Source organism: Lycium ferocissimum, chromosome 10 (assembly GCF_029784015.1).
Source record: "Lycium ferocissimum isolate CSIRO_LF1 chromosome 10, AGI_CSIRO_Lferr_CH_V1, whole genome shotgun sequence".
Taxonomy (NCBI): domain Eukaryota; kingdom Viridiplantae; phylum Streptophyta; class Magnoliopsida; order Solanales; family Solanaceae; genus Lycium; species Lycium ferocissimum.
In genome coordinates this window covers 45,037,253-45,052,998 of record NC_081351.1, presented here as the reverse complement: position 1 = coordinate 45,052,998, position 15,746 = coordinate 45,037,253, and the positions used below count along the sequence as shown (strand labels likewise).

At 35.7% G+C, this 15,746-nt stretch overlaps 1 protein-coding gene across 1 annotated transcript; it reads left to right on the top strand.

Annotated features, from left to right (window-relative positions):
• The first annotated feature begins 1,802 nt into the window (after positions 1-1,802).
• On the top strand, positions 1,803-6,024 carry LOC132035509 (small ribosomal subunit protein uS8z/uS8w). The gene is made up of 4 exons (XM_059425797.1): positions 1,803-1,870; positions 3,721-3,867; positions 3,942-4,102; positions 5,779-6,024. Exons 2-4 carry the CDS (start codon positions 3,735-3,737, stop codon positions 5,875-5,877), a joined length of 393 nt encoding a protein of 130 aa, XP_059281780.1. The 5' UTR covers positions 1,803-1,870; positions 3,721-3,734; the 3' UTR covers positions 5,878-6,024.
• Positions 6,025-15,746: the final 9,722 nt, after the last annotated feature.

Here is a 15,746-nt window from a genome sequence, read left to right as displayed (position 1 = left end):
TGGAAAAAGAATATATATTAGGCATTCTAGTAATAAAAAAAGGTCGTGACTTTTAAATTTAATGTTTCGGTTCCTTTTTAAAATATTTGAGTAATTACTAGTTGACTTTTGAGAATACGAGCATTATATCGAGGACTTATTTAACAAATTTTGTTTTAATTTGAAAAGAAGTTTTACAACTGCGCCCCAACATGCCCCAACAACAAAAAACTCGCCCAAGGCCTTTAATACGTACGCCCGAATTTTTCTCTCTCTTTGGGCGTACGTCTTTTGAGACTTTGGTGTGTTTCGAACCATCGCCCCTATTTATAGGTGTGAGGCATTTTTGATACGCCCCGCCCCGAGACTCGCTTCCTTAAAACGAAAACGCCTTTTTAAAACACCGATTTACTTTTCGTCCCACTTGAAAGGATTAAGTTATCAAGTAATTGCACGGTTTCCCTTTAAATGGATTGGTGTTTAGTTTTTGTCCTTCAAATGGGTTGGTCTTTAATTTTTGTCCTTTAAAATCGAATATATTATGATTAATGGTAAAAGTTATATTTATGTTTTGTTTTATAACTTTTTCACTTTATAAGCCAAAAGACATAATAAGTTAGGAATTTTGGCTTATTTTACTACTAGTTATATGATCCTAGAGTCAAACTTCTCAAGATATAAAAATGATATATTTTAACTAAAGAAATATAATTTGTGTTAGTAGAGTGTACAATTATAACAACAACAACAACAACCATATACATATTAAAATTGATGTAATCTTATATGTCTAAAGAGATTAGTTATATAAAAGCAAAAAGTTTCATTCCAATTTTAATATTTTAACTTCCATTTTGATGAAAATTATAACTTATGTATCCTAATTTTCTCATGGTTATTTAGTTCTAAATAAATAATCTATACATAGTTAATGAACTTTTAAGACAAATACATAATTTAATTTAAATCGCGTGCATTACATGGAGCGCTCCTCTCTTAATCAATATGTGATTAGTGGGTTATATGACATGGATATTTAAAAAAATTTTGGAGGAAGCGCTCCCCCCGAATAGGCGCGATGCAGATGAGAATTTTTTAGATTAATTGGCTCAATTGATATATTAAGCATATATTTCAAATTGAAAATCAAAGAACGTGAAAACTGCATTGGTGAGGAGGTTTGATAGCTTTTGAAAAGTAGACTTTAAAAACAAAAAACAAAAATTGACATAAATAAATAAGATTAGGACCTAAAAGTAATTAATTAAAAGTTTTAAAAAAATTTGAAAATTATTGTAAGGACTACAAAAGTCCTGTGGCTCGATAGACTTTTGAAAAGTAGACTTTAAAAAAAACAAAAAAACAAAAAAATTGACTTAAATAAATAAAATTAGGACATAAAAGTAATTAATGAAAAAAGTTTTTAAAAATTTGTTTGGGTCCTTCAAATTATTGTGATGACTACAAAAAAGTCCTCACATCCCTCTATATATAATAGTGAATTTCTATAAAAAAGAGTGCTTAAAAGCACTTTTTTATTTTATCCAAACACTATAAAAGTACTTAAAAGCCACTTTGACTTATGAACACTTAAAATAAGTCAATCCAAATAGGATCTTAAGGGCGCGGGTATAGCTTGTGGATATTATAATGCGTAACCTATGCTCATAAGTATGATTTTGAAGACAAAAATTACAGAGTACAGACCAACACAAAATAGGGACTAAAGTGCAAATGGCCCTTAAGTTAAACATTTTGGGCCATTTGAAACGATTAATTTAGGCCCAAGCGTATCGGGTCAAGAACTACAAAAACTAAAACCCTAGGTAATATGTACTAGTAAAAACAGTGCTTTTAGATTTGCGCCTCTTTGCTCTAGCTTAATCAAACTGTAAGTGCTTCTTCTCCTTAGCTCATATTGCCTTTTTGTATTAATAATATCTGAAAAATGTGAAATGAAAAATCCTTGCTGAGATGTAATGGTTTTTAATCTCTTCTCATTGATCATGCTGGAGAAATTAGGTTTTCATATTATCTTATAGTTGAAATTAGCGTGTGTTCTTATTCATTAATGTTTTATAGTTATATTAATGGTAAAATGTATGCAAGTCATGATTTGTTTTATCAGGGAGTTGAAGTATGAAAGTAGGAATTTTGGGAGTGAAAAAGTCACAATAGAAAGAGTTATAGTGCTTGAAGCAAATAGATTATGATGTTCGAGAGTCAAACTTCTTTATTTTGACTATGGATTCAGTATACAATCTTTTAAGTCCTTTTTTGAAAAATAATTTACATATTTAGAAACTACATAAAAAGTACTATATAAGTCGCAATGTTTAACAATTTAAAATAGTTAAAGGGCGTATGAATAAATCGCAATCAAAGAATTTCTTTTTGACTCTCAAAATCCGAACTATGTCATATAAAAATGGGACAGAAGGAGTAGTTACTAATGCTTTTGATTTTATGCAGATAACTAGTAGTTACTAATGCTTTTGATTGTATGCCGATAACTAGTTTTTTTATTTTTATTTTTTATTTTTTTAAGAGGAATAAACTTAGGTGGATATATGAACATTTTTTTATCCCTGTTCTATACAATTGAATATAAAATGTCCCTTATGTTTGTAAAAGTGGATAACTTTAGTCGAACATTTAACAAGGTTTGTCAGCCTAACGGTAGAAGTACCAAAACTAGCGGTAAATGGTTGTTCTCTTATTTTTTAAATAATTTTATCTTTTCTTCCCTCCCTTGCAAAAATTACCCCATACCCTCCTCTCTCTTTTTTACACACGACCATCTTCTGCACTAAAACTGCTGAAAAAATATCTTCTACCTCTTCTTTTCTCCTAGTATATCTAACACCCAATTTCTACCATTTGCATAAGCTAATTGAAATACACACCATAAAGAGTTTGTGGCTAATTAGACAAAGAAGGTAACATGATGGGAGGGATTATGGCGGAAAACTTGGCTCTCAATACCCACAAGACCGACCATCCTATAAGATTATGAATGACCAAGTCACCAGCCTGTTGTTGCTAGACGCTATTCCGCACCGGCGTTTTGAGGCTGACCGCTGACCATCAGTGTCGACTTCCACTTTGCTTTAGACCCCCAACATTGATAAATTTATTGTTATTTCATCACAATAATATGCTCAAACGCTTTTCGATAGTCTTTGAAGCAATTTGACACAGTATAATGATTGTTGGGACTTTCCTCCGCTTGATTCAGATGATAAGCATAACCCTTATCCGATTATTGTAGCAGGGTAAAACACAAAATTTGCTTTTCAAATAAGTAATCGAATTGCTCATGGATCAAATTATGAAAAGCAGCACTTCAAATTTAGACAGAAAAGAGTCATAAATTTGAACAGATTAAGTTTAATGGAAGAGAAGGACGGGAAAAAGAGATTAAATATCAGAAAAGTGACAGAATGGCGAGCTGTCGTTAGCTTTAGAAATTCTACTGTTCATTTTACAAACGTTGTGAAACTTAAACCAAAGATGTCAACTTCTACAAACATAATGGATGTTTTACATTCATTAGTATAGACAAGAGACAGAAATACCCCTACTTCCATACTGAAGGAACTATCTTTGTTTTTTCCTCTTTTTTGTGAGGATATCAGCTATATACTGCTACAGATTTGATTCTTTTTGTTCGGTTTTTGGAGCTAGTCCTGTTGTTACTTTTTAGGAGGTGCATTTGATTATTGCATTTATTTGATACAGTTTGATAAGAAAAGATGGTCAGAGTTAGTGTGCTGAATGATGCTCTCAAGAGCATGTACAATGCTGAAAAGAGAGGAAAGCGTCAGGTCATGATTAGACCTTCCTCAAAAGTCATCATCAAATTCCTTATTGTCATGCAAAAGCATGGTATGTTAGTTTCTTAACTTTATGCACTGATAGCATCACTCTGTCATGTTCTTACTCATGGTATCCATGTGTAGGTTACATTGGAGAATTTGAGTACGTCGATGATCATAGGTCTGGAAAGATTGTTGTTGAACTGAATGGAAGGCTAAACAAGTGTGGTGTTATTAGTCCTCGCTTCGATGTAGGAGTTAAGGAGATTGAAGGATGGACTGCTAGATTGCTCCCTTCCCGACAGGTATCGTAACTAATATATTCACTCTGTTCCCTTGATCAATAGATGGAACTCCATTTCTGGTCATCTCCAAACTTGGGCCTTGCTTCTAGCTCCCGAAATGATTGTCGGGGTGAATGCTTAGTCATGGTCGTATTAGCTTGTGAAATGTTTGATTCCTTACTTCTTTGATGAATCATGACTTACATTGCTAAATTATGGTTCTTCTTAAGTGGTAATAATTCTTGAGTAATCGGGGCAAGCATCTGTGATGCTTATAAGACACATTTAAGTAGAATATGAAAAGAAGAATTAATTGAAGAATTAATTACTCCGTCCATCTCAATTTATCTGTCTTAGTTTGACTCAACATGTAGTTTTTGAGGAAAAAAAGAAGACTTATGAATATTGTGGTCTTAAACTAAAGATGTAGTGTACCAAAATGCCCTTTGAATCTTATGGTCCAAAATATGCCATGTAGGATATGTAGGATATTGGAGGTAAAGAGTTACTAAATATAGAAAGTGACATTCTTTTTTGAAACCGACTAAAAAGGAAAGTAAGACAAACAAATCGAAACTGAGGGAGTATCATTAAGTAGCATTCAGAAAAAAAGTAGCGTTCAGTAGCATTCAATAGAACAAAAAAAGTAGGATCAAGTTTTTTTTTTTTTTTTTTATCAAGAAAATATATTTTCATTCATAGACATGGCCAAATTGGCAGTATACAAGGGGTATACCAAAAGGGAAAGCATCTACAAAAGGATTTGATTCTCTACAAACTCCACCCAATCATCTATACAAGGAACTTCCTTTTCACACCAAAAGAAAATAAGAGAATGTAGACTACTCCTTAATCAGTAGAAACTCGACTCCACACCTTCAAAAGCTCTCATATTTATCTCCTTCCAAACTACCCACATTAAAGCAAGTGGAACCACGTTCCAACTGAACATCAATTCTTTCACGGTTTTAGGCATTACCCAAGGAGTACCAAACCACCTAAACATAGCCCAACATAGCCTCATGGTTAGCCCGCAATGTAATAGAAGATGATCCACGTCCTCACCCGTTTCCTTACATGTGTAACACCAACTGACGCAGACAACCTTCCGCTTTCTAAGGTTTTCTGCTGTCAAGAAGGATCAAGTATTATTAAGTAGCATAAGTAGTGTTAAGTAACATTACATTAGAGGAACTAAGTATTATTAAGTAGCATAAGTAGTGGATTCCTATAATACAATACTCCAGTCGAATCCAATGGAATTTCAAAATGAAATATTTTTATTTTGTTCAAAACGTGTAGCAGAACGATCTATTTTTGTTTGTGTTCCAACAGTGGGATGAAAAATAGATACGAGAAAGAGACTTTTGTAAATGTCACATAGTAAGCTCTTTTTGTGGATGCTAGCAGTTGAGGCTCTCTCCTGTAAAGAAGGATCCCTGCCTATCAAAAGGAGCTGTCTTGTATCCTATGGGCTTGGCTAGCGGAATATCTGTTATTATTTTTGTGATTAGTCCACGTGAAGTGTGTTTCATTGAATTTGTATCTGAACACTCATATTGTTGATTCAAGTTTCATATGTAGTTTTCAAACTAAACAAATGAATTTGTAGAGTTTTTCTGCTGTTATAAATGTGAGTATAAGTTAATTGTTAGTCAGTTTATTTTGATCTTTACATATTTATTTTGAACTTGCAGTTTGGGTACATTGTATTGACTACCTCTGCTGGTATTATGGACCATGAGGAGGCTCGGAGAAAGAATGTAGGTGGAAAAGTTCTCGGTTTCTTTTATTGAGTTTGTTATGTTGACAAGGATGAAAACTTTGGTTTTGTTGTTTGTTGGCTCTTTATGGTAAAATAGCTTCTTTTTTTGTTTTTTGTTTCCTTCAATTTTAAGTAGGGATTTTATGGAAATTCTTGAGACGATTATGAGCGTTGCTTGCGGTGTGTGCTTCTTGTTGAAGAGAGAGATTGGTGCTTTTTTGCCTGCAAGCTTTGTGCGGTGTGTGCTTCTTGTTAGAATACCACTCTTTATGATCAAACCAGTATATTTGAATCCTAGCTTACATATATGTCTCTGTAAATAAAGATCTTCTAAGGGTAAATTGAAAACTTCGATCTATTTTTTTGTCACGATACTTCATCACATATAATTAACTTTGCATCTCGAATTGAATAAGCAGCATAGTTCACTCGTATCAATAATTAACTTTAAAATGTGAATGAGCAATTCGTCATCCTAGGAGGATAGAACTCTTTAGATCGTATTCTTGCTAAAAAGCATAATATTTTCTTATCTATGCTTCAAAAAAATATAGCAGTAATAAATTTGTATGCTCCTTGTCGTTCCACATTTCGTTTTCTTTCTCTAATACTAGTGCTAGTAGATATTCTTTTGCTAATAGTAATAACTCTTTCAAAATGAACTTTTAGTTCTCGGAATGAATATTACTCCCACCGTCCCATTTTATATAACGGTGCTTGATTGGGCGTAGAGTTTAAGAAATGAAGGAAGATTTTTGAAACTTGTGATTGAAATAAATTATAAAAACTTGTGTGGCTTGAAATCATTTTATTAAGGACAAAAAGGTAAATTTAAAGTTGAATTGTTACTAAATATAAATATAAAAGGTGTCATTCGTTTTGGCACTGACTAAAAGGGAAAGAGTTTCACATAATTTAAGATGAAGAGAGTAGTATTTTCAATTGTCATATTATCGCATTAGTTAAATAACACTCTCCATGATTTTTCTTTTCTACGTTCATTTCTTCCAAAAACAATTATTTTCTGCGACAGAAATTATATCTCAAATTAACTAATGAAAGAACTACAACAACATACCCAGTGTAATCCCCCAAGTGGAGTATATGAAGGGTAAGATGTACGCATACCTCACATCTACTGTAATATTGAAAGATAAAATAAGCATTCTATTTGTTGTACGTCCAGCTAAGCGTACAACAATCGATCGACTGCATTTTGAAGGCGAAACAGCAACTAGATTATTATGATATGGCTACCAATGAATATGTTAGTATTGACCTTAATGTGCAATATGATCCGTGGCGTAGTCAGGAATCTAACTAAGAGTGTTCAGACTTATAAAGTAAATATTTTTGAAAATGAGTAGGTGCGCCAAACTTTTTAAATCAAACTATATTATATTTAGCTTTGCCTCTTTTTTTTTTTTCTTTATAATTTGTTCTCATAGCATTTTTCAAACACTAACTTCGAATTGTGTTTTTGAGTTTTCATTGAAAATTATAGCTGAGCAATCACTCAAAGGAGTCCAATACGCAGCAGTAAAACAAAAAGTTGGAAGGTAACGAAAGAGAATAAGAAAATTAAAAAAACCCCAGAGAAGAGCTAACTAGACAAACAACTTTGCTGGCGTCCGACGAATGGAGACGATGAGTTTTAAACAAAAGTCAAGATTACAATATATTTAAATAAAAATAGTAAAATTATTCTCACTTCACCCGGTGTGAAAAAAACATCAATAAGAAAGAAAATAATTTTGTAATAAATTTAGTCAAGCACTTTCAAGTATAGACATATAAAAATTAATAATATATTAATAAAATCACAAATATAAACATCTTTATTAGATCTAAAATTTATATTGAATTGTATTTTTCATTATCAAATTTTCTTATAAAAATATTAAAGAAAATATTCACTTATAATAAATATATGGTTATATTACTGTAATTATATGGATAGTTATTTTATTTATGTCATTAATTTACTTACTTTTTTCTTTTCAGACTTCTATTTGTGTAACCTCATTACTCAAATTTTGAATTTTAAAAAAGAAAATATATCTCATTTAAATTTTATATTGAGGTTTTAATATACGGGTCCCAGAAAGAATGATATTCATATTATTGTTAATGTTTTAGACGGTACTTGTTAGAGGCTATGCGTCCAGCAAACAATGTATGAAGGGACCTGGTAATGACACAAAATATTTACGTGGAAATACTCCTTGCTCAAGGGATTAAAAACCATGACCTACCACGTAGGATTTCAACTCCACTGCATTGAGCAACTTTCAGATTACAACCTATTGTAACCTAGAAATTAACGTCTGGATCTCTCACTCTTACAATAACCATATTGTAAGCAAACCTTGACTACCTCTAGCCAAGTACTCAACAAGGTTTAACTACCTCTAGCTAAACAAATTAATACACCTTGACTACCTCTAGACAAGTGTACCACTCAAAAGCTTAAAGAGGCAAACTACCTACAACTTCTTCTGAGAATTTACGCTACCTACAAATCAGCTTCCTTTTGAGAAGAGTAAGTTTACAAGTTATAGAACAAAAGAACGAAAGACTTAACACTCCTAGGACTTAACACATCTTCAGTTGTAGGGAACAGGTCCTTGGATCTGTTGAAGCCTTGTTCTTGAACACACCTTGAAAGGTGGAGACTTGCACCTAAGATCTGGAATTTTTTGGATTTTTTGCAAGAATGATGTTTGCCTTGGGATACGTTGTGTATATAAGAGGAGAGGCAATGTGAGAGTGAAAAGTCATAAACCTTAGACCATTGGTCAAGACGTAGCAACTCTGCTGTTGCGTTGTTGTACTATTGTTGCTATGCCAGCCAGTGTTTTAAAAGGCGTTTTCGGGGCGAGCCCTGGGGCGGGGCGTACCAAAAATGCCCCGGGGCAATGGGTCGGGGCGAAAGTCTCCAAAGGCGTACGCCCAGCAATTCGGGGCGTAAGCCCAGGCGTTTGGGGCGAGTTTTTTTTTTGTTGGGGCGTAAGCCCAGAAAACTTTTTCGAACTAAAACGAAATTTGTTAAATAAGTCCTTCATATAATGCCCAAATTCTCAAAAGTCAACATGTAATTACTCAAATGTATTAAAAAGGAACTAAAACATTAAATTTAAAAGCCAAAACCCTTTTTTATTGCTAGAATGTCTAATATACATTCTTTTTCAATTATTTATCTTGTCTTCTACTATCTCAAAAAAGTTTCGAGCAGTCACTTGTACTTGTAAGTTTTCGTATAATAGATTGTTCTAATTAATTTTTTTGTGGGGGTGGAACACACACACACACACACACACACATATATATATATATAATAGATTGTTCTAATTAGTTTTTTGTGGGGTGGAGCATATATATATATATATATATTCTTTTTCAATTATTTATCTTGTCTTCTACTATCTCAAAAAGACTTGTACTTGTAAGTAGCGTATAATAGATTGTTCTAATTAGGATTTTTTTGGGGGGGGGGGGGGGGGGGTGGGGGGGGGGGTGGTGGAGCATATATATATATATATATCACTTATTTATAATTTTCTTGAATTTTTTACACTATTTCACCTATTTAAAAGTATTTATTATAATTATATCATTTTAAATACTAAAAATTAAAACCTCACGGGGCTTACGCCCCGTGCCTCGAGGCTTACGCCTCGGCTGCGTACGTAAGACGCCCCGTCTTACGCCCTCACCTTTTAAAACACCGATGCCGGCTTTACAATTGTAATGTTGACCTTTCTACGGACGAGAGATATGATCCCTTACCTAGTCTCTCACTTGACCTCTCATGATATCACAAAGTCTGAAATAACTAGACAACTATATCCCCCTGCTAGTGTAAGTGTATCTGGTTCTTTATACATATTTGTCAAATCATCAAAACAATAAAAATCACAGCATAACTTATCAATTTCCCCCTTTTTAATGATGACAAACTTTGAACTAATGTTTCTCCTCAGAACCAGACATACTTGTAAGTGATGTTTCCCCTGAGAACTAGATCCCACTTGTTCTTCAAGGAATAGCAACCATTTATCCAGATTTATCCAAAACAGGTCCTACTGAGTTCTTGTATCTTTCTTCCATTACGCATTACCAATCAACTTCTTCGTACAATTTTCCTCTACCATTTGTCATTAAAAGGAACAGATCTATATTTTTTTTCTCTTCCCCCTTTTGGCATCATCGAAAAGAGTAACACAAGACAGGATAAGTAAAAAGAAGTTTAGCAGCATAAACTCAGAGCCATATGGCCAACACACAATGAACATAAGTAGGAAGAGCAAAGCATATAACAGGCAAGCATTGCATATTTAGAGTAAATTGCCGAAAAACAAATTATAAAAACAGTAGGATCAATCAGTAGTCTGAACAACACAAAAGAAAATTAGCCAATTGCAATGAGTACCAATGTCATTAAGAGAGGGAGTAATCAGGAGAGTGCTTGAGAGGAAAGAAGATGAGCTGAAAGAGCAGGGATAGACAAGATGGGACAAATCAATTTTTCTTGAGGGCTTAGAGGATCAGATCAATTCGGTCATTAGCCGCCCTTTGATCTTTGACTATTTAATCTCGTAGCTCCTCATTAGGTTTCTTTAATCTGCCGTTCTCAGCCTGCAACGCCGCTAGCAATTCGCTATTTGGACCAGGTTCTCCTGCTTGCTTTACTAACTGAGCTTTGAGCAAGGCATTCTCAGCTTGTAGGTGCGCAATATCGGCAATAGCCTTCTCTTGGGCTTCATCAAGCTGGAGATAGTGGATTTGTTGCCCATTCCATCCTTCCTTGGCACGCATTCACATTCCTCCGATGTGGACATTGTGAACATCCGCTTGCAATCTCTTTTGGTGGCCTTACCTGTTGTTATCTTTAAGTGATTAAAGAATTTAGTCAGGAAGAACCCATATGGCAGACCATGCTTTCCTTCTCTAGCATTTGCCACCTTAATCATGTGTTCAATCATAATATTGAGCAAGCTAACGGAAGTGAAATTGGCTAATAGCTCTAAAAGGACCAGGTCTGTGATGGAAGCAACGCACCTCCCCTCAGTCCTTGGCAGCACCACTTTTTTTACGAACTCAAAAAAAAAGCTGATATTGGCCCTTGAGTAGCTTCTTGAATAGTGTCTCGCTTGTCAATGAACCCTTAGTCCTCACAATCATGCTTTTGAACCCATCAGAAGCCTTTTCTCCAAATGTTTTTACTACATCTGTGGGAACTCCAAGAATCTCCCTAAGTATTTCTTCATTCAATTCAAACACTACCTCATTCATAGAGCATGTTAGGGTAGAGTTATCAGTGCATGCAAGATTGCAGTAGAACTCTGCTACCTCCTTTTTAAAGACACTGGGGGCCGGAGAGACAAACAAGTGCTCCTACTATTGGAATTCTACAATTTCCATCAATTCTTTCATTTCTGCCCTCTAATGATTTTAGGGTCAAAAACCCTTCCCAACAGTACTTTCTGATTTTTCAGATTGTTCTCCCTTCTCTTCTTCACATCTTTGTTTTGATTTCTTTTCTTGGAGGAACCAGGTTCCTCCTTAGGACATCCTTTTCTTTTCTTGGTGTCTCGAGACACACTCTCTTTTTCCTCAGACTCTTCACCTTCAACAGATTCAACAGCTTCCAGAACCAACTTTTTCCTTTTTTCTTGCCTGCTACTCCGGGTAAGTTTCTTCTCTGCTGGAAACTGTACCTTTTCCTTCTCTTTATTGGACACCATCATAACCTCCTTTTCATCAATAAACTTTTTTAGGTTTGCTTTTCTAACCAACCTCCTACTGTGTTTTCTTGAGCTACCTCCCTTGGTGGTTTTTTGAGCTATATCAAGTTGAGCCTTACTTCATTGTCTCGTGACAGGTGTCCTGAAGACAGTGGGTTTTGAAACAATGTGTCACGATCCAAACTAGAGGGTCATGACGGGCATCCGGGCCCTACCTGTCGAGCACCGCTAACATACTTCCCTACTAGATCATAAACAAAATAGGAATCTGCTAAGTCATATAAGAGATATACTGAAAAGGAATGAGCCCATAAAGATATACTATACAACCATGCGGGGAAAAACTGTACAGTACAATATAGACCATGTCTAACCATACCATGACTGTCTACAAGCCTCTACTGGAACATCTAACATAAAAAAGTCGGGACAGGGCCCCGACATACCCATATATACACAAAAGAATGACATACCAAAACACGACAGCAACTCTGAAACAAGAGGAGTGCTCCAACGCCGACTCGGACGCGCAACCTACCGACGCGGATCACCAACCGCCTATCCGCACTGCGGCAGAATGAAACGCAGTGCCCCTAGAAAAAAGAATGTCAGTATGGACAATGTACTGAGTATGTAAGGCATGAGAGTAATAAGGAAAAGACATAAAAGATCATAGGATATAATGAATGCACCCTGTATGTCTGACCTACCTCTGCGGATCAATGATGTACATAAAATGTTGTGCATGCATGCATGAGGTCATACATATACATATGTATATATAACGCCTGTCAAGCCTCTGTGTGCATCCCATCGTATCATATCGGCCTCTGTGGGCATGATCATCATCGTAATTATCATATGAATCAGGTGGTAGTGCGTATATAACGTTGTCACCTTCCCCATACCCCATACATAATATACACGCATATAGCGCCTGAGGAGTCACAGGTTTGTATATGCATTTGTGTATGTGTGTGTGTGTGTGTGTGTGTGTGTGTGTGTGTGTGTGTATGATAAGAGTACAAGTAAATCTAGAGATCATATTGAATCTGAAGGAAAACTTTCTGAAGATACATTACGGAACATGAATCAAATAGATCATCCTTAACTATAAGAATAAAATCATTATGGATGAACGTTACGTGTACATTTTGTTCATAAGGATCATGCCAAAAAAAAAGGAAAGAGACATCTTTAACATACCTCGTCGTCTACTTAACCACTCAACGTCTATCCTCCCGAGCTTGCAAATCTACATTCAAGATGATTCATACTAAGGTTTAGTCGTCGAAACGCTTATAAGATCAAACTAAACTATTAGGTAAGCTAACGAAATTTGGGTAGCATTTCCTCTGCATCACCTACTTCCATCAAACTCCAAAACAACTCCCAAACATCAATAACAACATCAACAATACTGATGAGTTATGATATGTTGTAGTTTTGATGATCTGACAAACACACCAAGGACCAGGTCCTTGATCAGGTCCCCTGAGCACTATACGAAACATGACAGCTGGTAAAGTCGCTACATCGTTTCTGGCAGAATCGCATAGCAAAGACAACTATATGTGTGCTATGAACTACTAGCCCTTGGAAAGTTACCATCCATAGTCACATGTTCCTCACATGCTCTATTCCTTGGTCTCATATATATACAACATGTTGGGATTAGTTTGACCTAACACTTGCAAATCTGAAAATTATATTTCTCTCAAGTGCAGCCGCCACCCCTCTCAAGGTGCTCTCAAGAACAAAGCCTCAACAAGCTAAAGGACCAGATCCCAGAACTGAAGATGCTTTAAGTCCTTAGGTTGCCGAGTCTTTGTTCCTTTGTTCTATAAATTGTAAACCTACTCTTCGTTTTAAGAAGTTGTTTGTAGGTGCGTGAATTCTAAGGGATTTGCTTGTAAGAAGTTTATCTTTACAAGCTTTGAGTGGTACACTAGGCTAGAGTTAGTCTAGGTGTATTAGATTGAGTTCTCAGAAGGTGTCTGTGGACTGTTCACCCACTTAACCTTGAGTGGGTACATTTTTTGTCTAAGTATAGGCAAGCCGTATTAGTTTGCTTGGCTAGTGGTAGTCAAGAGTTGCTTACAATAGGGACATTGTAAGGGAGAGGAATTAAGAGTTTAATTCCTAGGTTGCAATAGGTTGTAATCTGAACATTGCTCAGTTTAGTGAAGTTGGAAATCCTACTGGGATACGTCATGGTTTTTAATCCCTTGAGCAAGGAGTTTTCCACTTAAATATCTTGCCTTATTTACTTTCTGTCATTATCTGTGAAAACAGCTTAGGGACCAGGTCCCTTAGACTGTTTTGGTGAACTTTCAGGTGGTGAACACTAAAAGGGTGAACTCATAGGTTCTATCAAATGCCATAACCTTTTACATTCAAATTAGACTCAAATCAGCCCACAACTTCCTTTTAAATTCCATCCATAGCCAACAACTACAATACAATACTTTATGACCTTTCTACCATGATTCTCTTCACCTTTAAGACTTACTAAACCTCCAAATCAACTCAACATAAGTATTAGAGTGAAGAACATATCTTATATTTGAAGAACTTCAATCCACACAGCTTACTCCAAGACTTTGTCACCACAACATCAACTAGAAGCAAGAACACACATTTTTTATGAACTAGCTGAGGATTTTATGGCTTGATCTTCTCTTGATTTGATTTGGGATGTTTAGGGATGTTTGAGAGAGATTAGAAGGTCACTAAGGATTTATTTTGGTGAAAAAAAAAAGGCGTAACTTGTGGAAAATCAGTTTATAGGTCAAAAACAAAATTGTACATCGACCTTCAATTTTCTGGAAATTTCGGGCAAAGTATGGCCAAAAAGTACGGGCTGTACTTCAAAGTACGTCCAATACTTCTAGCCCGTACTTGAAAAGTCAAAATTTCCAACTTTTTAGAAAATTCGGGTGAAGTACGTCCAAAATGTATGGGACGTACATTTTTGTACGGGCCGTACATTTTTGTACGGGCCGTACCTTGTCCTGTGCTTCTCAGAATTGCGATCTATCAGTTGCAGTGGAAAGAAGACTCGTTGAACTTGAATTTACATAGGTTATGCATTCAATAACTCCTAATATTCTAGGAGATATACTTTTCTCAAGTTGGACCAAAAATTTCTATTCAAAATTTTGCCAAGTTTTCCCAAAGTTTCGACAAACTTAATTTCTTCGATTCGCTTGATCCCGAAACCTTTAGACACTTTCTTTGCTCTTGTTAAAAGTATTCCTTAACCTTATAAGGGTCCCATAATCTCTTCGGGCTTACATTAGTTTACTTACGACGCAAACGACGTGATTTTTTTTTTCCGAGGTATAACACAATGTTGTCACTCTGTTTCATAGAGCGAGTCCTTCTCTTAAAGACAACACTTGTGTCACACCCTAATTTCCGATAGGGTGTGATGGGCACCCAACCCTTATTTAGGGCCGAGCGAACCCGCTGACTCTCGTTATACTCATAATCGTACTGGGCCCTTAAATCATAACATGAATGCATAATATAAGTCTTTCAAAGAAACATGCTTCTAGTTCTTTTCAAAGCAGATAAAATTTGTAATCATAACAAATCTGTAACATAACACATAATGACACAACGGCTTACAGAGCCGCTTACAAAGTTGACATATCATACACACGACTCTGTCTGCAAAGTCTCTAACATAGAACATGGTGCCCCAACGTAAATACTCTGACTCGGCAGCACTCCGGAGGAAATGGAGCTCGCCAATTCATCTGGAACATCTTCTGCTAACATCCTCCACTCATCTGTGGGTACCTGCGTGGCACGAAACGCAGCCCCCGAAGAGCGGGGTCAAAGACGGAATATGTACTGAGCATGTAAAGCATGAAACACAGTAAGCAGGATCATACTGAAGTACGGAGTACAGAAAAGTAGTACAGTAACCAGAACCCACAAGACTTACCTTTGAAACATAATTCGTGCATATCCATATTATATCCGAATCATCATGGGACTTAGAAACATGAGTAAGTAATCATCATATACATATGCATATACATAGCGTGTCCCGGCCCTCTAGTGAGGGACTCGGTAAGTAAAATCATCACATACATGTACATATAGCGTGTCCCGGCCCTCTAGTGAGGGGCTCGGTAAGTAA

Excerpts from the sequence above, each read along its gene's own strand:
- LOC132035509 (XM_059425797.1), top strand. The coding sequence starts at position 3,735 with ATGGTCAGAGTTAGTGTGCTGAATGATGCTCTCAAGAGCATGTACAAT. Across the intron at positions 3,868-3,941 it reads TATTGTCATGCAAAAGCATG|GTTACATTGGAGAATTTGAG; the intron begins GTATGTTAGTTT and ends ATCCATGTGTAG. Across the intron at positions 4,103-5,778 it reads GATTGCTCCCTTCCCGACAG|TTTGGGTACATTGTATTGAC; the intron begins GTATCGTAACTA and ends TTGAACTTGCAG.